This window comes from Polyodon spathula, chromosome 2 (assembly GCF_017654505.1).
Source record: "Polyodon spathula isolate WHYD16114869_AA chromosome 2, ASM1765450v1, whole genome shotgun sequence".
NCBI classification, from domain to species: Eukaryota; Metazoa; Chordata; class Actinopteri; order Acipenseriformes; family Polyodontidae; genus Polyodon; species Polyodon spathula.
In genome coordinates, this window is record NC_054535.1 from 81,729,070 (window position 1) to 81,751,177 (window position 22,108).

At 36.8% G+C, this 22,108-nt stretch overlaps 1 protein-coding gene across 4 annotated transcripts in view; it reads right to left on the reverse strand.

The window, feature by feature from the left end:
- The window catches only part of LOC121302023 (SHC-transforming protein 3-like), a 48,315-nt gene that overhangs the window by 10,254 nt on the left and 15,953 nt on the right, over positions 1-22,108 (reverse strand). For 2 of the 4 annotated variants that reach the window (XM_041231836.1, XM_041231828.1), the window contains 7 exons: positions 16,831-16,995; positions 10,651-10,721; positions 8,178-8,241; positions 7,601-7,720; positions 4,457-4,510; positions 641-692; positions 135-261 (listed from right to left, as the gene is read on the reverse strand). In XM_041231836.1, coding sequence (XP_041087770.1) covers positions 135-261; positions 641-692; positions 4,457-4,510; positions 7,601-7,720; positions 8,178-8,241; positions 10,651-10,721; positions 16,831-16,989 — 647 coding nt within the window. In that variant the 5' untranslated portion in view covers positions 16,990-16,995. Of the gene's footprint in view, positions 1-134; positions 262-640; positions 693-4,456; positions 4,511-7,600; positions 7,721-8,177; positions 8,242-10,650; positions 10,722-16,830; positions 17,717-22,108 lie in introns of those variants that run through there. The other 2 variants (XM_041231822.1, XM_041231814.1) reach the window with 2 other exon arrangements.

The following is a 22,108-nucleotide window of genomic DNA, read 5'->3' on the forward strand; positions in this document are numbered from 1 at the left end:
AAAACCTAAAAATGAAACCCAAAAAGAAATGAATTGATGACAATGAAGCAACATCATACAGCACTTTTTTTTTGTGGGGCTACAACCTGTCCAAAATACTTTGTTTTGTAATGTTTTAAATCAACACTACCCACCTGTCCTGAAGTGTGGGGAGTTTGGAAGGACACTGCAGGTATTGCTTGAATCGAAGTTCAAACGCTTGCCCTATGGTACAAATGACATCCTGAGCCAAACCCTCACAGCATTCTAGAATATGGCACGCTGCAATAAATAAAAATGTGATATAACATATGCATGTAGTAGTACTTTCTGATATAATGAAAACAAAATATGGCATTTTATTGGTCATAGTCAATAGTTTAGTGTTACAATTACATGCATAATATCCAGCAGAACCCCCCTCCACCCCCCACCCTATCGTCGTAGCAGCGTGGTTCCTCTCCTGCAACATGGGGTATACTGAAATTCCAATATTCCAAGTGTGTAGGCTAGGTTCACTTTGCCTACAGACTGATGCATTGTTTTGTATGTTTTATAATTTCCCACAGCAGCAACTTTACAATAACCAATACATTAGAGAGAGAGAGACAGAGAGAGAGAGAGAGAGAGGAGTAAAATCCCTTTGATTCATATGTCTTACCTCTGCGGTTTACAGGATCTTTTGCTACATAAGCAACATAGTCAGTCATGTCCTGCATAAAAAATATAAATATACTAAGATAATAACATTTGCACCTTGCAACATTACTCAGCTATATAGGAACAAAGATTAATATTGTTATGATGTTTGCATGAAGACAGACAGGTGGAACTGCATGTATAATAAAAAGCCAAGGTATCAAAGTCACACAGATGTAGGCAAAAGGTTATTATATTAAGAAAGAAAGGATGCTATTGTTTAAAAACACTTAATGTTAAATGAAAATTCAAATTCTAAACATTTTTGTATTTTAATAAATTAACTTTTTTTTTTAATAAGGATATCATTCATGTATATGATGATGATATATTGTACTGCATACTATACCGTTATGTGAAGAGTAATGTACAATCTGAAATACAAATTCAAATTTTTTTTTTTTTTTTTTTTAAATGGACATTTAATTATTTGATAATGGCACATTAGGGTCAGTCCATGACAAATCACCCCCCAAAAGTTGGATTTTTAAACCCTATCGTCTCCAATTTACACCAAACTTGGTTGTTAGGTTTGTTTCAGGCAAAGAAGCTCAAATTGAAATTTTAGACTGATTAGGTCAAGTTAGAGAGGTCAAAATGTGGTTGATGGGTACCCCCGTTAACATTAACCAACCTTTAACTCAAAAACGGTTTGTGCTGCAGACTTGTAGGAGGTTTATTGGAAATTGCATGGCAAATCCAAAAAGATGTATGAAAAATTAATTTAAAAGAAACCAAATGGAAGTTGCACCTTAAAGTTTTTGGCCTTTGACCTTGGGGTGAAATCCCAAAACAACAAATCTCAATGATCAAGAAAAGGTCAAAGTCTCCGCTTCACTGTGCAAAATTTCAGAAAGGCCCCAGTTAATCTTCAGGTAAGGCCCAAACATTGAAGGTGACAAGTTCCGTGTGGGCCTCTGCCTGTGCTGGAGACTGGGCGCAAATAAGCCAAGTCGTCCACACAATTGAGGCGCGGGGAGCTAGGGTGAGCCCAAATGGCAAGACACGGAACTTGTAAGCTGTTCCCTGAAAGGCAAACCGCAGGTACTTCCTGTGCACTGTTTTTATGAGGACGTGGCAATAGGCATATTTGAAGTCCACATTGTGAACCAGTCACATGGCCTGATTGACTGCAACATCTGTTGTATCGTCAACATGTTGAACCTCCTTCAGCTCAGTTACAGGTTCACCTGGCTGAGGTTGAGAATCGGTCTGAGGCCACCATCCCGCTTGGGCACTGGTAAGTACATGGAGTAGAACTCTTCCTCCAACTGGGGGTGGGGGGGGGGGGGTGGGGGGTGGGGTGTGATGGTTCGTTTATCGGGTAAAACCCGACCCTGCGACTGTGGTGTTACCACAGAACGCCCAGGTACTGACTACAACATCAGTGTCGGGACTGTCCCTCCTCCTGGCAAGGGAATTGAGGTCTCATCGGCCTTAAAACTTACCATAATTGTGTGGTCTAAAGAAACACTGCCGGCACTCGTGACAGCCTGTGGCAGCAAATTCCTAGGGCTGCTGCTTAGCCTGTGGCTAAGCCTCCACGGCGAGCAGTTGCAGGCCGGTTCAGAACATTGCCGATCTTTGAGGCTGTTGGGACCTGGGGCGCAAGTTTGCTGTTGGTTTACATACTGGAGGCGGTCGCTTGGAAAGCAGACGAGCCACCTCCTTAGTTGATTCCCGTACATGGTGAGAGTGCTGCTGCAGCATCTTATCCACCGCAGGTTCAAACACATGCCCTGGAGTGAGAAGGGTGTCCAACAGTGGTGTTTTGTCACCATCAGGCAAGCTGACTATATATAGCTACCAGTGCATCCAGGTTTCTACCTAAAGTCTGTCCATTGACAGTGACACATGGAGCAGGTTCTTGTTAACCAGACGCAGCTCATGCAGATGTTGTGGCAAGGGCCTGTGGTTCCCCGAAAGGGAACGCAGCAAATGCGACTTGTAGGCTACCAGAATGCTGTTATAATTGCCTAGGTCTTGCGGCGAACCCACTGGCTGAATAAGCTCTCTTGAGGATCACCTCAGGGACCCACCACTGCTTGTTAGGGCAGGCAGCCTTCTTAGAAAGGCGCGTTAAATTTGGCGCCTGGACCAAGGCAGCCATAGAGGCCTCAACCAATGGAAGATAGACTAATGGACTGATGTTGTTTTGCCATGCAATGTGTTTTAAACCTGTTTTACTCTGAAAAAAAATCTTTTAAACAGTGCGTTTGAAAATAAATTGGACCTGACGCGCCTGACAACACTGAATAAATGGACTGCAAAAGGGTTAAAGCAACAACAGCCGAAGCGAGTACCTCGGTTCTGCGCAGTGCTGCTGAGCCCAGCAGCTGCTCTTGCTACACGTGTACTTGATCACCACGTTGCATACATGCCTGTGTGTAGAATCTGTAAAATTACAGACAACACACAAAAAGAGTGTCGCATCTGGTAAAGGGGCTCCACGTGGAGTGCAGGATGCGTCCAATAGACTGGACATCATCGGTTTGAGTCCAGGCTATTCCACTGCAGACTGGCTCATCGCACACCAGCAACCCCTGTAGGCTGACCGAGCGCCTGCGGTCTTGCCTGTAATCTGCCCACAGCTGTGTTGTCCTCCAATGCTGTAGCTCTGGGTTGGCTGCATGGCAGGCCTGCAGAGTGAAAATAAGCGGTTGGCTGATGGCACAAGCTTCGGAGGACAGCATGTGTTCGTCTTTGTCACTCCCGAGTCAGCGCAGGGGTGGTAGCGGTGAGCTGAGCCTCAATACAATTGGACATTTCAAATTTTGGAGAAAAAAGGGGTAAAATTAATTGCCGACTACTAAATTTCAAAATAAATAATTCAATACTTTCTCAACAAAAATCAGTAATTAAATAATTACATAAATAATATAAAATGTCTTGTATGGTGCTAAAAAGCAAAAATGAGAATTAAAATAAACTCTAGCCAGATCTATGCAGCCGGGGGGACAGCACAAAGTCAGCCAACTTATGTTGCTAGATCCCTGAGAAGGAAGCCGCTGACTTCACACGGGGCATAAGGCTGCAGCGGGACGTAACAAGCAACAGGCTGTAGTGCACACAATAAACGTAATTAGTAAAACTATTACAGCGATTAGTTTAAATATCACATATAATGTGTGTAAAAACACAATAGATGTGAAATATATACAGACAGGAGCAATAATGTACTTATCTGAACAAGACTCTCCAATCTTGAAAGGAAAAATGGTGATGAGATCTGTGAGCGCAGTCTTGTTGTGCCCTCGAGGGCAGGCCATGACAGAGTCACTAGCTCAGACAGCAGCTCTGGCATATCATATTACGTATTTGGGTCTTTAGCAGGTAAATACACATATGGTAATGATTACATTTCATACTTGAAAGGGAACCAAGTTTGGTGTAAATCAGAGGTGGTAGGTTGTAAGCTGTTGGGTGATTTGTCACGGAATGACCCTTTAGTAAGTGTAGATAGAAAAGTATAAATAAATAAATAAATAAATGAATAAATAAATAATATAGCTACCTATTAAAATGTGCATGTATGACAATTGTCAGATGCAGAACTTATGAAATGATAAAGACTACCAGGACACCAGGCCAAATCCCATTTCAGAATTTGTTCTGTCACCAGCTCAAGAGCAAAGGAGGTTTACCGCAGTCAGTTGTAGCTCACTGAACAAGAAAGAGGAGCTTTTATTTTTAACTGGACAAGATATACATCTATAGTCCTGGGCTGCCTCCATTCATACTCAAGGAGACAAACATACAGTTTAAGGTAATGTCTTACCGGATCACCACCAGATGCGAAGGAAATGGACTGCATATGGTGATTTGCTATAATCTGTTTGGATCAAAACCATACACATGAAGCATCAATCGCAAGTAATACTTTGCAGTAAAGAGCTCGTAAAACACATCAAGGCATGTCAATCATCCAACATTAAACTACAGTGCCTATAGAAAGTCTACACCCCCTTGAACTTTTTTCACATTTTGTTGTGTCAGTGCCTCAGGGTTTCATGTATTTAAATGATTTTTTTCCACTTATCTACACAGCATACTCCACACTGTTAAGGGGAAAAAAAATTTTATTGAAAAAATTACATATTAAATTACATAACTGAAAGATCATAATTGGATAAGTCTCCACCCCCAAGTTAATACTTGGTGGAAGCACCTTTGGCAGCAATTACAGCTGTGATTTTGTTGGGAAAGGTTTCTACCAACTTTGCACACCTAGATTTGGCAATAGTTGACCACTCTTCTTTACAAAACTGTTCAAGCTTTGTCAAGTTCCTTGGGGAGTGTTGATGGACAGCAATCTTCAAGTCATGCCACAAATTTTCGACTGGATTTAGGTCGGGGCTCTGACTGGGCCACTCAAGGACATTTACCATTTTGTTTCTTAGCCACTCCAGTGTAGCTTTGGCTGTGTACTTTGGATCATTGTCATGCTGAAAGGTGAACTTCCGTTCCAGTTTCAGTTTTCTTGCAGAGGGCAGCAGGTTTTCCTTAAGGACTTCTCTGTACTCCATTCATTTTCCCTGCTGTCCTGACAAGTGCCCCAGTCCCTGCAGATGAGAAACATCCCCATAACATGATGCTGCCACCACCATGCTTCACAGTAAGGATGGTTCTTTGGGTGATGCGCTGTGTTGGGTTTGTGCCAAACATAACGCTTTTCATTTAGGCCAAAAAGTTCCATTTTAGTTTTGTCAGACCACAAAATGTTTTCCCACATGGCTACAGAATCTCCTGAGTGTTTTTTTTTTGCATACTTCAAAACGGGATTCAAGGTGGGATTTCTTAAGTAATGGCTTCTTTCTTGCTACCCTACCATTCAGGCCAGATTTGTGGACTACTTGGGATATTGTTGTCACGTGCACACTTTGACCAGTCTTGGCCATAAAAGCCTGTAGGTCTTGCAGAGTTGCCACAGGCCTCTTGGTAGTCTCTCTAATCAGTCTCCTTCTTGTTCTATCATCCAGTTTGGAGGGACGGCCTGATCTAGGCAGGGTCTTGGTGGTGCCATATACCTTCCACTTCTTAATAATCGTCTTGACCGTGCTCCAAGGGATATTCAAGGTTTGATATTTTTTGATACCCATCCCCTGATCTGTGCCTTTCAACAACTTTGTCCCGGAGTTCTTTTGAAAGGGCCTTGGTGTTCATGGTTGAGTCTTTGCTTTGAAATGCACTACCCAACAGGAACTGCTGAATTTATCCTGAAATCACGTGAATCGCTACAATTTAACACAGACGGAGGCCATTTAACATGGTGTGTGATTTTGAAAGCAATTGGTTACACCTGAGCTAATTTAGGATAAATGAGAAAAAAAAAAATAATTTATGCATTTTAATTCCAGGATATAAGGCAACAAAAGGTGAACATTGTGAAAGGGGGTGTAGACTTTCTATAGGCACTGTATATATTAAACTGTTGTACAGCTCTTTATTAAACTGCTGTATTTTTACAACCCTCAGAGCCCTAAACTTACACTTAATGTCTCTAAATAAAAGTATTACAGAACAATTCCATGCAGTGAGTTCTAGATACCACAGAGTGCAAGGCTGATTACGATGCCCCAAGTTCAATTTGTTTTGAAATAATCCTCCTTTAGGAACTGTAGATGCTAACATGGCACACAAATAAATAATTCAATTTTCACGTCAAATCAGTGAGAGCGTGTTTGTATGTTATTCAAAGTCTGTCTAGGTTTTACTTAGAGCTTTTTATTTGAATAACTAATCTGTGGTGATTATTCGAGCACAAAACATATTGTGGGTTCTCCATGTACACTAACTGAGTAGTGTAGACATTTACATGAATCAGGAATGCGAAATGACTCCCAAGATCCCAATAGGGCTGAATTTGTTATTTACGGAAATCACATGTGAAATTAACATTTGTATTGTGTCACTTAAATACAATTCAGTTTTTTTCAACAGCAATCAAATATGTCATTTTAATAATAAATCTGTTAAAATAATTCCAGGAGACCAGTACAGTTATGTGTAACCATCACACAAATAAAATGTTTGTCCTGTATAAATGATGCTCGTATTATGGTAAAAAGTGGGTTTGACTTTTGACATGTTATTTCAAAGCTATTAATGCATAACATTTTTGCTCTTTGCAAATACCTCATAGCTTCATGTTACACCTCAGAAGGTAATATGAAAGAGGAAAAAGGACACATTGAAAACATTCGGATGAGATGTAAAACCAAGGTCCTACTGTAAGTGACTCTGCAGTAGCAGTTGTGATGCATTGTTCTCCCCCTAGTCTCTGTAAGTCATTCTGGATAAAATCGTCTGCTAAATGACTAATGCACTAGCGAGTCATTGGAGTTTGTTCTGTGAGGTTTACAAGAATACAAAACCCCAAAAGTTCAACATTATAGCCTCCCTTCTTAGTAACCAGCTTTTCCTATGACTCATGTTGTGGAAGTGCAATAATAAATTTTATATAGCGATTGTTTTTATTCCAGCAGTTAGTCAGTCATCGTCAGTGCAATGAAATGTAATCTTGTAATCTCGCATTTACCAGTTACTATACCTCCTCTTATTTTAAAATAAACAGAGTGTACAAACCTGCAAATAGGTGTATCTCTAAACTATCATGCTATGGTCATTACAATAAGTGTAAGTATTTATCATTGCATGGTAGTTATGTGTTTCAAGCTACAAAAATAATCTGAAAAGAGCATGTTTCTCCAACACTATGACTACAACTTTGTTCATGGCTCACTGGAAAGAGAACAATAGAAAAGGAAAGACATGTTTTTTTGTTCACATAAAGTAGTTTTCACAAATTTATTGAGATAACTTGCTCATTTCTCAAGTGGTTAAGCATGTCAAAATATTGTACTTGGGTGTTAAAACAATGACAAAATAATTCCTTACAGAAAATAGAGCAAGTGAATCCCACCTGTTTAGAGTCTGGAGTCATCAAGTTCAGGCTGCTGGTGGAGATGTTCAGAGTGATGCTCATCCCTGCAAACTGAGGGTTGCTCTTTCCCAGAATACTTGACAATGCTTTACTTGGTGGCTGTAGTGTAAAAAGTAATACTTAAAAGTGTCATGTTTAAAGTTAATATATTATAGCAACGTCTTGCATTTTTTTTTTTTTTTTACAGATAACTAAAACTACTGCATCCAAGTCTTGTTTTTTTATGGCTTCAAATCTTCTAATTCGTTTACACAAAATATTGTTCAGTTCAAGTGGTTAAAGTTTAGTTTAGTATTGAATGTTACAAAATTGACGACTTCCATGACAATAGTTGAGGGACGACGCATGTGTGTTTATTCTGTTAAACTACACACACTAATATAGCATACCTCAAATGTAACTGTTGTTCAACAAAAAGCACTGTTATAATTAGGCAAATAACTTCTACCCCACTATATTATCATTTACACAAAAACGATGCCAGAAAATGCATTGCATCAAAGAAAATTTACTGTAAATTTTATTTTAGACTCGTGTCAAAAGAAAAGCAGCATACCTTTTTTTTATAAAATGCTCCTTTGGCACCTGGGACAGCTTCACAGACCCGACTAATTGCTTCACTGGAAAAAATGTAAAATCAGAATTCATAATGCCTTTTTATACCAATTATTTTCTTGAAAAGTATAATGAAACACAGTAAAAATGCTGGAACAGAGAATTAACCATTGAGTGTTACATCCATCCCTGCCAATAATCACAGGCAAGTGTGGCCATTCTCCAATTAGGTAATTGTGCTATTTGGGGAATGGCCACATGTATATAGTGAGACAAAACCCTTGCTGGATGTGGTGTTTGGAGGAGAGAAGTCAGTGAAGGAGGTGTCCAGCCTGACTTCTGTAAGTGTTTATATTGTATCCTTGTTAGTTTTTTGTTTAACTCTTTATTTTTGCCCTGATTGTTTGTTTTTTGTTCTGTTCATTAATAAATGTGTGCTCAAGCACTTAAACTGCAGCTTTCCTGTCTCCGAGTCTTCCTTTTTGACAGTAAATTCTTGACCCACAGCGCTGTCCTGCTACACCTGTCTTCATAGCTCATGACACTAAAGGGTAGATGTACCAAGATGGGCCAGTCGCACTACAAGCAAACCACAATTGTGAATTGTCGCAACGAAAATGCAAAAGTATACATTGGCATATGTACTGAGAAAGAATATGTTAAATGAAAAGAGTCACAATATACTAATTTAAATGTTATATATTTGTTGCGTCTTCTTTGCTGCGCGATCTCTAGCATTGCGACATCAAAGAATCAAAATTGCATTATTTTTGTTAAATGTAAACGTCCTCTCTACAACGCATTCTGTTCCGTCTTCATTTAACGTGGTGGGGCCCCTTCACCGCCAAAAAGCTTTTCATAATCACACAGTAGCCCCTCCCTAAACCAGACATGTTTGTCCGACACACACATTTATAGTGCTCAACGCTATTAAATGAAAAGCATTGCGCTGAAATAACAAAAATGTGTTTTGGGAAGGCTACACATTACATTATGTAAAAATAAATCTGTACAGTAGGCTTATACAGTATACAGTACAGTAGTAAAATCAAATGAATACCTAGCGCACTTCCTTTTTACTTTAGCCTGTAGACTACCAATAACACAAAATAAATCATGCTGTTGCATTGTACACATTGGTGTACAATGTGAATAAAAGATATATTAAAATTGAAACTAAATTATTTTAGCAGAGTTTTATTATTATTATTATTATTATTATTATTATTATTATTATTATTATATAATAATAATAATAATAATAATAATACTTGGGCTACTTAGTAGCCTAGACAATTAAAACAACATAGATCCAGATCTATACAGATGCTCAGAATGAGCTGGAGGGGTTAGTGGCATTGTTCCCAAGACGTTCGAGAAACCAAAAATATCACAGAAATTTGTTTTCAATGCTTGTAAGTAGTACACCTTGCCTTTAGTGAAAATTAGGTACTTGGGTGTTCACCTCAAAAATGCATTTAGCTGAACTGGCAATACACAAGAAAGTGAACTGGGAAATGCCAGCAACAATTGCGACTGTTTAAAACATGCTTTCAAAAGTTCTTAACAAATTGATGCAATTGTAAGTGTTGCAATTACCATCTGCTTTAGTACATCTCATTATAACATTTGAAAACCCTGATTTGCACATCTGCACCCCATAACTACATATTCAGGAATGCCCTTAATTACATATTCATCTAAGGTTGAACAGCAAAGAAAAACTGCTGCTGCAAAGCATTCCCTAAAAAGTCACTAATAGCATTGGCCTTGTTTAGTACATTTCACCCTAGACTTCAGACTCGTTTGCAACTGGTTTGCAACAGGCGCAACACTTTAGTACATCTAGCGTTAAGTGTTTTCTCTAACAGTAAAATCACTCAAACATGTAATCCAAAATTACAATTAGTTATTATAACATATAGCCCAGGTTAAAGGTGTACTTGCTAACCTTTTAAACATAATTTTGCTTTTGATTTAGTATTATGTTTACTTCTCTACTGTGTATTGTTTACTTATGTTCTTAACAACCTTGGAAGACTGTTAAGCAAGCCTATTAGACTTCAACTGTTCCAATGACACAGAATTGCAAAGCAGGCATACTGGCATGTTACAGCTAGACACAGTAATTCCATGTGACATGAATAAGTGTGAGCATGAGCTTTTCAATGACAATGCTAAGGTTGAAATACAACAAAGTTGGCCCACATGTATTTTTTATTTACAAGATAACTCCACTGCTAATGCAAATGCAACCTTAACTACACAATGACTGAAATGAAACTGGAAAAGTGCACAACTGATTTATTATTTCCTTAGCTAGAACCACTTTAAAAGGAGAAATATCACTGGTATTTAAGTGCAAAACAGATTTGTTTCTTACAACATTTTATGAATTACAAAAATAGTGTAACAATGCATTATATTACATACTCTGATATGAATGATCAAAAGGTATTTAAATTGGGTCTTACCTTGTAATTTGTGTTCTTGTGTTAAAGTCTAGCGATCTCATTGAGCGTAAAACTTCTATACATCCCAAATACTGCAAGAAAAGCAATAAGTTAATCCTGCTGTATTTTACCATACCTTTTTTTATTATAATTACCTAAAATATACTTACAATTGACAATTCAGTTATAATAAACAATCAGCTACAGTCCTTTATTATTTAAGAATTCTAAATTCACATTAACCATGCCTGTAACATGCAAAAAATAAAACCAATGTAATCCCCTATTAGTTGGGAAAAGGGTTTTTACGAAGTACAAACCGATACCATAAACAGCGGGCATGTGCCTCCATGTATATTTTATTGTTAGACTCTTACTGACCAGAAGGATTAAGTCAAATATAGAAATGGAGTCATGTCGAGTTTGGTTTTGCAAAACTAAAGTACCAGTGTTCTGAAATTATATGGGCTGTTAAAGCTTTGCTGGCTAACTCGTTGTTTATCCAAGTCCTCAACTTCTGCACAGGTCCATTCACCAAGCTTCAACTGGTAGCTTATTTAAAAGACTGTTTTTTGGGACATCTGTTTTGATTAAACAAAAACACACGTATGAACTTGATTGCTGTAACCTTCTTTAGAAAACCTGAATCATGTTAAACTCTATTTATTTCCAACTTTACATACTGTAGATATTATAGTGTGTTGTCTATGGGGAGGGGGTTTATTTGTTTACCTAGCCAGAGATTACAAAGAGCCGCCTCAGTGAATGAGGCTAAGCAGTGACTGCAAATGGCAACAGTGAAAATACAACACGCTGACATTACAAGAGGAAGATGTAGGTGCCAAAAGGGACATTCTTAATTTTACCTACATTTCAGATAACAAAAAAACATCACATTTTTGTATCTTTATGTAAAGTGCATGACAAAGTTCAAATATAAAACGCAAAGCAGACTGGTAGACGTGAGTACATTTAAAAACCAAAAATCAACACTAAAGTAACAACAATAATAATAATAATAATAATAATAATAATAATAATATGTACAAATAAAAACAGTAATAATTCAGGAGAATCAAAGAGTTCAAATACATCCACCTTTTTAAAACAACAGGTTGCTTTGTGCTGTGTTATTGTTAATGCTGTGAAAGCTAAATGGATAAAAGGCATAACACATAATACTACCTTTATCCTTCACAGATGAGTGCAGTATTTTTCAGTAACTAGGAAAAGAAAAAAAAAAATCAGTTGTTCTTTCATTCATATGTATGCGGTTATTTTCCCTACCATGTTACTGCCACTGTTTATACTGTGTAGGGGGCTGAGTAGTACATGCTCAGTACAGTATGTCATTTCTAATAGACGTTAAATATTTATTTGAGAGGTTTGATATTAATCTGTAACCTTTTTCTTTTTCCCACCATTGTAAAGCTGTACTATATGTAGTAATTACTTTACATAATTACAGTATGTTCGCTGTGCATGCAGCTTGTGCACATGGAGAACTGTTATTAAAGAGTGATGCAATGTACACTAGAGTCAACAGCAATGTTTTATAGAAATTGTGAAAACTGATGGCAAACATCGGTATAGTATTCACCAGTTCAGCTACTGTAAATCTTTAAATATTTCCTGAAACGAGACCCAAAAGCTGTCTAGCCTTAATGGATTTTTTTAAAAAGAATTTTAGCCCTAATGCTATATTGTGCTATAGAGTATTGCACTATAGCCTGGTAGCTTTTTTTATGCACATAGTGCTTTCAATGTACCTGGGAATACAGTTTTACCTGTAAGTAAAATAACTACTAATAATTTCATTTTCTTTAGGATAACCTTGCTTCATATTACATGAGCATAAAACTGGAATGCTTATAAAAAATATCTAAGTGTACAGGCGACACACACAAGGGGGTTTGTTTTGTGAAAAAAAGATTGTATTTCACGTTAAGAATTTCTGTGTAGAAGTTAAAACAAATAAACACCATAATGACAAAGAAAACAAACACAGAAAACCAGGAATTCTATTGATGAACTCAAGCTTAACCTTGTTTTTGTTTTGTTTTTCTGAAAATGTGTTCTGTCCTATCCTCTCTGCTTGAGTACTGCATGTATTTCTGAATATGTATACCAATCCCATAATGAATTGCAGCAACACAAAAACTCAAGAAAGTGTGTTGCAAACCCACAGATTATTATTGGTCATTAAATTATTGGTCAGTTCTTCCATAAAATTAGCAGGTCCTTACTCAGAAGTAAGTTTCAATCAAGTCTAAAGTTACACATTGGTAAAGACCATACATACATTTCAACATAGGTTACGAAGCCTTAATCTGAGCAATTTACTAAGCAAAAAATATTCTTATACCATAATAGGTTGAAGAAATGTCTAATTGCATTCCTTACTTTTATGTGGTCTTTCACTGCCTAGATAATTTTAATCTGTACAGTTAAACTTTTTTTAGCCCTTCAATGCCTTCTTTCCTGAATTTAACCAGTGCAAGTGTAGTGTAGAGACTTTCTTTAACTAAAAATAAAAAAATTTAAAAATACCCATATATACAAAATCTACATTGCTGATGGAAGCGCAGCCTGACAGATAATATTTCTGAACTATTTTATTAACTATAACCCCTTTATACATAATATATGAACATTTTATTTTGGTGTACAGTGTTCCCAAGAATTCCAAAACACATCTGGATGACATTTTCATCGCTAGCACACAATTTTTTAGTCCCTTACTAAAGTATATTTGCATAGTAATTTTGTATTCGCCTTCCCCTTGTGTTTTTTCAAGGTCATATACAATGCATTTACCATAGTTTACTGTGGTTTGTTGTGCTTTTAATATGCTTTACCATACCTCTCTGGGTTTTACAATGCTTAACTATGCTTTATTACACTTTTACTGTGGTACATTTTTATAATAACTTTAAGGGTTCAAAGACTTCTGGGTCTAAGTGGCTCAAACAGCTTTTCAGCTTTCCTCTCATTAAGCATTATAATACCTGCTAGCCTACTCAGCTTGCCAAAAAAACTGTGTGTGCTTTTATTCTCACACTTGTTCATAAAAATCAAATGAGTTAGAAATGTGTAATGCTATTTATTTTATTTTAGTGTAGCACAAGCAGCTCAATATTTTGTGCTTTAAAAGTACACAGAAAAAACAGAAATCACACGTTTCAGTGAACTTTCAACTCTGCTGACTCCACCTGCTTCATAATATTATGTAAAGGCATGGTTTGGCATGCAAGCCAAAAAAAAAAAAAAAAACCTAAAAAAGCAAAACACAATTGTGTCAGTCAAAAACATAATTTTCCTGAAACGCCCTGGCAGCCAACGTAATACAGGTAGAACTGAGCAAACGTGACTGCATGTTTTATTTTAGTTAAAACTCAATCAGCTTGATTTTCAGTGTACTAAAGATGGGCTGACTAACACATTTGTAGTAGAACCAGCAAATAAGGTAATACAATAATGACAACGGCATGGATCACACATAGAAAAACAATGAAGACAAGCAAAATCCCAATGGTGGATAAAATAAACCTTGGCAATACTTTTAACTGGGCCTTAGTAATAATAATAATAATAATAATAATAATAATAATAATAATAATAACCCAAATTTCAGACCAGCTATTTAGCTGATCTCATGTCTTCCAACGGCCCTGTTAAAAGGAGGGATATTTGTTAAGCGATGCCAAGATCCAAAAAGCATAACCTCCTATCAGAACAAGCCTATAGCATTGGGAGCCTCCAGCATTGGCTTGGAAACACTCTTCATGAAGGCAAATAATTTAATCCAAGCAAAACATTTAACCGACAAAAGGATCTTGTATAAAACCCTGAGGAACACCAAAGCAGATTGTGACAGAGAAAACAAATACTGGTTTGTCAAATATTACTCGATCCAACAGACAGCAAATTGCAGATATTCCTATGTATCTCTCAGCAAATCACACAGAACACAGTTAATAGGAAATTAAGCAGATAAGAAATGCAGTATTAAGAAAATATAGATGTAGCCTATGTTTTCTATCCTTAAATATGGTTTTATAGCTTTATTTCTCTTTATATGTAATGTTAATTTTTTTTAATCATTTGCCTTTCCCCAGTTTCACTGAAATTTAGTGTCAGTGCTCAGAAACACGGAACAGTGCCGATTGAACAGGTGCTAAATTCCTACATTACAGTTATTGACAAGGTAAATGCACTACAGTATAGGTTACACAAATTATTTTTCAAATAAATCACTTATATTGTTAAGCCTGTAGCTTTGTTTGCAGAATTAGTCGGTTGTGCTAGAAAATGGCGGTTATTAAAATAAATAACAGAACAACATATATTTCTGGTAGTGTTCTTAGCTCCTGTGAAAAGGCAAGTGTTATTATAACAACCCAATTTTATATTAGATCATCCTGATTCATCTAATTAATATTTTAAAAGGCATGCACTGTAACAAAATCAGCACAAATAAATACATATCATTTTAAGATGCATATATCTACTGTATTTCTACAATGTTTGAAATATAGGATACAGTACACATGTTAAAATAAAATAAGTATTATGATTTTGATTTGAAAAACATTATACAGGTGAATGTATCCTGTATGACATAGCTAAAACATTGTTCACAGACATAAATTCTTTACAGTAAAATAAAACTAGCAGAAAAAAAATAAAATCCTAAAGAGTACATGGTCTGGAATGCCTTTTTCATCACTTACACAAAATATTTATATTAAAACCAAATAAATGCATACTGGTACTGTAATAATAATAATAATAATAATAATAATAATAATAATAATAATAATAATAATAATAAAAAAAAACTGTGTAGTTAACAAGATACAACGACAGAAAATGTACTAAAGTACTATGTGCAAATAAAAAAGAATAATCTAACGTTGATTGTACAAGCTCAGCTTAACATACATACCTACAAACAACTGTACAATGATCATGACAAATGGCTGTACTGACAGTCAATTACCATTTGTCTCATTTAACTAATGGTGCATGGAGTTTATGGCAAGGCACATGGCACGAATTAAAAACGCTGGAAGCGAAATTGAACCCAACGTACAGCCAAAAGGTATCTCAGAAATTCTTTTCTGCAATATGTACATATTCAATGTATTGACTGGATGCTTCAAATGCACTGTAGCTCTGGCACTACAGTAACTGTGTTTAATGGTGTGGGAACAACACTCGAGGCACTGCCTTTCTTTATGTAAGGGTTGCCATTGAACATGTAGGTTGTTAAGGAGAACGAGCTCTGACAGGATGAGAACCTAGCTTTATCTGAGCCTTTACGCTCAAACGCTGCAAACAAGGATTGTATATTATTGAAGTAGGAAAGCGAATGGATACATGGTGCTTAATACAGTAACACAGCAACAGACTTTTAAAAATTCTTCAGATGCAGTTCTTCATATTTTTTTAAATTCTAAGCTCACAATAAGTTATTCTTTGTTTATATATTTAATAACATTGTGCTTTCATAGGCTTAATAGATATGAAACTGTACTGTGTATAGTCTTGAAAAATGTCAACTTCAGTGACTATACAGACATGCCACATCTGGGATCTCTGCGTCTTCTTAGAAACAGGTAGGTAGTCAGATAAATAAAATTATATACAGCTTAAATCTATCTATCTATGCATAAAGATGTATTATAAACACTGAGCAACGTACTTAGAGTTCTTACAAAACGATTAATGGAGCAAAGAAAATGCTGCATAAAAAAGGTCGTTTTTTTTTTTTTTTTTTTTCTATTCCCACTGCTGTTTGAAAAAAGGGGGCCCCCGGCTAGTGAAAGAAAACATTGACACTACATACATCTGTGGTACATCGGTGTCTGCTGTCCTCGGTCATATTTCCATGGAGCAATATACATGAGAAATGTAAAAATAAATAAATAAATAAATAAATTAAATAAACATTCCTGAATGCAAGAAGCACAATGAATGTTGAACAGAAATTAAAGGGTTAAGTATTTATTTTCCCCAAAGCAGGCAGACTAACCCATGTTTTGTTGTTGACCCCCTCAGCTTCCTAAATTATTTAAATGCCATTTTTGAACAACAAAGGGCATGCAGCCTTAGTCCCCTTCTGATTTTTTATAATAAAGCGATTTTCATTGGGGGGAAAAGAAAGAATGGAACAGAACAGAACAGAAACAGACCAACCTTTACAATGTACGTCACGCCAGGACCTAGGATCTTCTCATTCGAGTGCAGCCATCCTCTGGAGGGTTTACTGACAACACTGCCAATCTGATTCCAATCTTCACCTCCCAGGTGCATTTCCTCTAACTTGGTCTTTTTCCCCGTGCTCATTTTGCTCATGTCCTGCTGTGAACACAGAGTGGTAGAGGCAGGGTTACATGTGTTGTCTACAGCACCTGCTGTTGTGCTAGGAGCACTTGAGCTGCCTTGCAGCTTGGATATGGCAAGGTCTTTCACTGCAGAGGAGAGGTTTTTGATGCCCGAAAGGCTGCCTGTGCCAGAAAATTTCAAGTGTGACACTTTGTGGATGAGGGTGCAGAGGGTGGTGGGTCCATCCTCCTGGTCGGCATGTAGAACCTCAGCCGAGGTCGGGTAGGGGGGCGCAGCAGTGGCCGTGGGGGCAGCAGAGACCTTGCTGTGGAGAAGCTCATCAACGGATGTCACAGACTCATTCCTGAAGCGATTGTATTTGGTACGATGAAGCATGCCCTTCTATCAGGTTTCTTGCATATGTACTGGCAGATCCGATGCCAACCTACAGAGCGGCTGCTCTAACATAGCAGATGCCTCACATCAGCAGCAAGCACTGGGAGGTGACTTTTTGTAGAACCACGGATGAAATTCAAAGAGGCAACACAAAAGAAAAGGAAAAAGAGAATCCACCAAAAAAGGAGAAAAGGAGAAAAATAAATGGAAAAAAAACAGCAAGGATGCTTCCACAGCTGGTGTCCAGGTGGAAATATAGAACAGTATTCTGTGACAGAGATCTCTTGTCCTACTAGAGCTGCCAAGCCGCTCACAGCTAAAGCATGAGTCACACAACTGAGAAGACCCTTTTCAACAAAAGGCTCATTGAACACTGCAAATCACTTCCTGTAGCAAAAAAAAAAAAAAAAAATCCACCCACTTACAGCACACTAGAACCAATCAATTCTCAAATTGTCCTTTCCAATCTTCCAGGACTGATATTTCCTTTCTACTGCAGGAATGTGTTTTTTGTTTTTTTTTCACAGAAAGTAAAAAAAAAAAAAAAAAAAAAAAAAGCTGTAATCATCAGCAAATTATTTTTCATCAGAATTATTCCATCTGCTTGCTTTTAGATTACAGTGCAATTCTGTCTTGTAGATCCAGCTGCCTATGAAAATATTTTGCACTGCACCTCACAGCTGTGATATAGATGCTTAAATCCCTGAATATGTCCTAAAGGATTAAATGACATGATAAACCAGAGGCTGAAAAAAAAAATTCCTAACTGCAATACATAAAACAGTAATCTTTTACTGTATCATTTTATACAAAAAATATATATATTTATATATATATATATATATATATATATATATATATATATATATATATATATATATATATATAAACAAAAAAAAAATTAAACCAGCTCAATAAGTGGTTTACTGTTTTTCTGCAAGGTAAAGGCAATATTGCTGAGCTGCAACTAAAAACATTTATTGGGTTATTTTTATTTCATGATAACTTCCCATTGGCAAAATAATTTACACCTGTTAATACCGAAAATGTATTTTAGGAGCTCAGTGAATCTAAATGAATGCCTGCTCTGTTATAAGGAGTCGTTTAGATTAAACAGCCACTGATCTAATTTCTCTTCATTTATTTCATTGCCAGTAATATTGTATGTTTCATGTAAATGTGTTCCGTTATATTCCAAAGTCAATATTTGCAGCCATTTTCAGTAACAAAACAAAAAACAGAAGCACATTTCCTTAATTTATGGGTTTCAAAAAACCCTGAACATGTGTTTATATTCCAGTATTTATAATTATCCTGCTGAACAAAAAAAAAAACACACTTGAATGTAAAATGCTAAACACAGCAAAAAAAAAAAAAAAAGCACAATGAACACACTTGCTTAAAATAGAAAACAAATTATAATTTCATAAGACATTACTATAGTCTATATTTAGATCCAACGATTAATGAACATTTCCAGAGGAAAAGGTCTCTGGTGATCGACACTCATTCATAAGAGCTCGCTAATCCTGCCTTAGCTTTCACACTGCAGTATTTTCTATTATCTTGTCAAAAGCTTGCCTGACTACAAATAGCACGACAGACCTTATATACCAGAAAGAAAGCGATATATATATATAAGATGTAGGACATGATATACAAGCAGCAGGAAGAACAACAACAATATAAAGTGAATGAAAATATTGTATATGTGAATGAAATGGCTGTCTCGCATACCAATGTTTCTGTGAATGAAGCAGGGCCTTGCAGTCTCTGCAAGGCAATCCCCTGGGAGAAAATGGTTTTATCCAGTAAGAAAGGACCTGCATGAGTCATTCAGGGAAGGCTAGCAGAGTAGTGGAAGAATCAATTTCTCATACAGGTGAACATATTTTGCACAAAATTAAATAAAAATATATAGATTTTGAAAGTTTCTCAAAGACAATTTATTTTTCACCACATATTACATTTTAACAACCTCAGCATTGGAAGGTACAGTAAGCAAGCAGCAGGTTAGCGTCATTAATGTGATCAATGTATTTCACCTGAGCATCTCTAATTTCATTCATATGAAGATAGGCAAATTGAATATACAGATTCTTTGTTTGGCTCCCTGAATGCTCTGAATGTTAATTGACATGCTGAAAATTACAGATTTGTCCTAGTTAATGATATTCATAATTTCTGAAATATGTAGCCACTGCATGCTGCCTGCTAAATTATTTTCCAACCCTGTACAAAAAGCAGAGCAGAATGTTGTTCTAAATTAATCAACTACATATTTCACTGGAATCTAATCCTACCCTGGTAAAGTTGGAAAAAATATATATATCAATAAACACCTTAACGTCAAACCTAACTGCACAACCAGAACCCCAAAAACTGCATTTTATAAATGATTTGCTTTCAGTTTTAAAACAGACCAGTTTGGAGTAAGAGTCCTAAAACAAGGAGACCTAATGTGCTGCATAATTATTTTTTTTTTTTTTTTTTTTTTTTTAATTAAAAATTAAACAAAAAGTTTGTCATAATGTAAGGGCATGCATGGCAAACCTGATTGAATTGTTTGCACTCATGTGAAAAAAATATGACTGTATCTCAAAGCACTAGGGGGCAAACATTCAAAAGTCTTGCAAATTTTCTCATCTTTCGCGCAACTCTGCAAATGTTTTGTGTAAAATCGCAAGTGAATGAAATCTAAAAGAGTTGGAGAAACTGCAATTATCACAGCACTGTAGAAATTAATACACTAACATGAATTAACATAGGAAATCAACCACAACTCTCACAAGTTATAACCATCGCAACTTTTTTGCAAAATGAAGACTCAGTGTTTGGGCTTGATGAGGCATAGCCTCAGCACCTCTTCAGCTATGAAAGTTAAAAATGTCATAAAATGTTTTGCTCTCAAATGCGTTTTCTTATAATTCTCAACATGCTTTTATCCATTCTGCAAGTTCTTGCGTGCACTAAACAGTGACAGTCCACTGCCAGGGGCATTTAATTACTTTACCATTTAGGTGCCATAAAGATGACACTGGTTGCGAAAGAAGGACTGCGACTCTATTGTCATTTTTTATACACAGATGAAATAAGCTTACTTGATTTGAAAAATGTCTTGAACAATACACGCAAATTGGTTTGATTGAATGAGTAGTACACAACAAGCTTCAATACGAAACCTGAACATTAACTTCAATAAGCAAGTTTTTAATGAAAACTTTTTTTAGTGAAAGTGAAAACTGGCTATTTTTAAATACCACTGCTTCTGATTATACTGCTGCTTAATAACAGGAGCAACATTTTATTTAAGATTAGTGTTGAACTTAAACACATTCATGCCTGCCTGTACCCCTACCACATGGAGGAACACTGCCTGCTAACTTCCCCTATTCAAAAAATATATATAAAAACAATAATAACGGTCTGAGCAGAAGAAGTTTTCTTCCAGGACAACCTTGTACTTGGCTTGATTCACACGTCCTTCACAAAGACAAATCTGCCCGATTCCAGCCTTGCTGAAGCACCCCCCAAATGAGTCCAATTTTCAGCATTGCCCAACACCTGGTCGTCTAATGGTTAGACGGAGACCTGGAGAGGCCTACAAGCCACAGTGTCTTGCACCCACTGTGAAATGTGGTGGAGGATCGTTGATGATCTGGGAGTGCTTCAGCAAGGCTGGAATCGGGCAGCTTTGGCATGAACCAAGCCAAGTACAAGGTTGTCCTGGAAGAAAACTTTCTTCCTTCTGCTCTGACAATGTTCCCCAACTCCGAGGATTGGTTTTCCAGCAGGACAATGCTCCATGCCACACAGCCAGGTCAATCAAGGTGTGGATGGAGGACCACCAGATCAAGACCCTGTCATGGCCAGCCCAATCTCCAGACCTGAACCCCACTGAAAACCTCTGGAATGTGATCAAGAGGAAGATGGATGGTCACAAGCCATCAAACAAAGCCAAGCTGCTTGAATTTTTGCACCAGGAGTGGCATAAAATCACCCAACATCAATGTGAAAGACTGGTGGAGAGCATGCCAAGACGCATGAAAGCTGTGCTTGAAAATCAGGGTTATTCCACCAAATATTGATTTCTGAACTCTTCCCAAGTTAAAACATTAGTATTGAGTTGTTTAAAAACGAATATGAACTTATTTTCTTTGCATTATTCGAGGTCTGACAACACTGCATCTTTTTTGTTATTTTGACCAGTTGTCATTTTCTGCAAATAAATGCTCTAAATTTTTATTTGGAATTTGGGAGAAATGTTGTCAGTAGTTTATAGAATAAAACAAAAATGTTCATTTTACCCAAACACATACCTATAAATAGTAAAACCAGAGAAACTGATAATTTTGCAGTGGTCTCTTAATTTTTTCCAGAGCTCTATATTTTATATATATATATATATATATATATATATATATATATATATATATATATATATATATATATATATATATATATATATATTGTGAGCCAGCTCACAAGTTTACCACCAGGAGTCATTCATGGCAGGCTTGGTATGAGCCCACAGAGGTTGCCAGTAATGATCAGATGGACCTGTGGGCAGCATACATGCCTGCCATGATGTCAAGGAGTTAACGGACCGACAGGCTGCAGGTGTGGTTAGGTAGGCAATTAGGGTTTGACTATTGTTAGACTATCATTGGCCTTAATTGGCCCACACCTGTAGCCTGTAACGGCCAAATGCCTGGCTGGTAAAAGGGAGCATGTGCCGCTAGTCTGTTGGGTT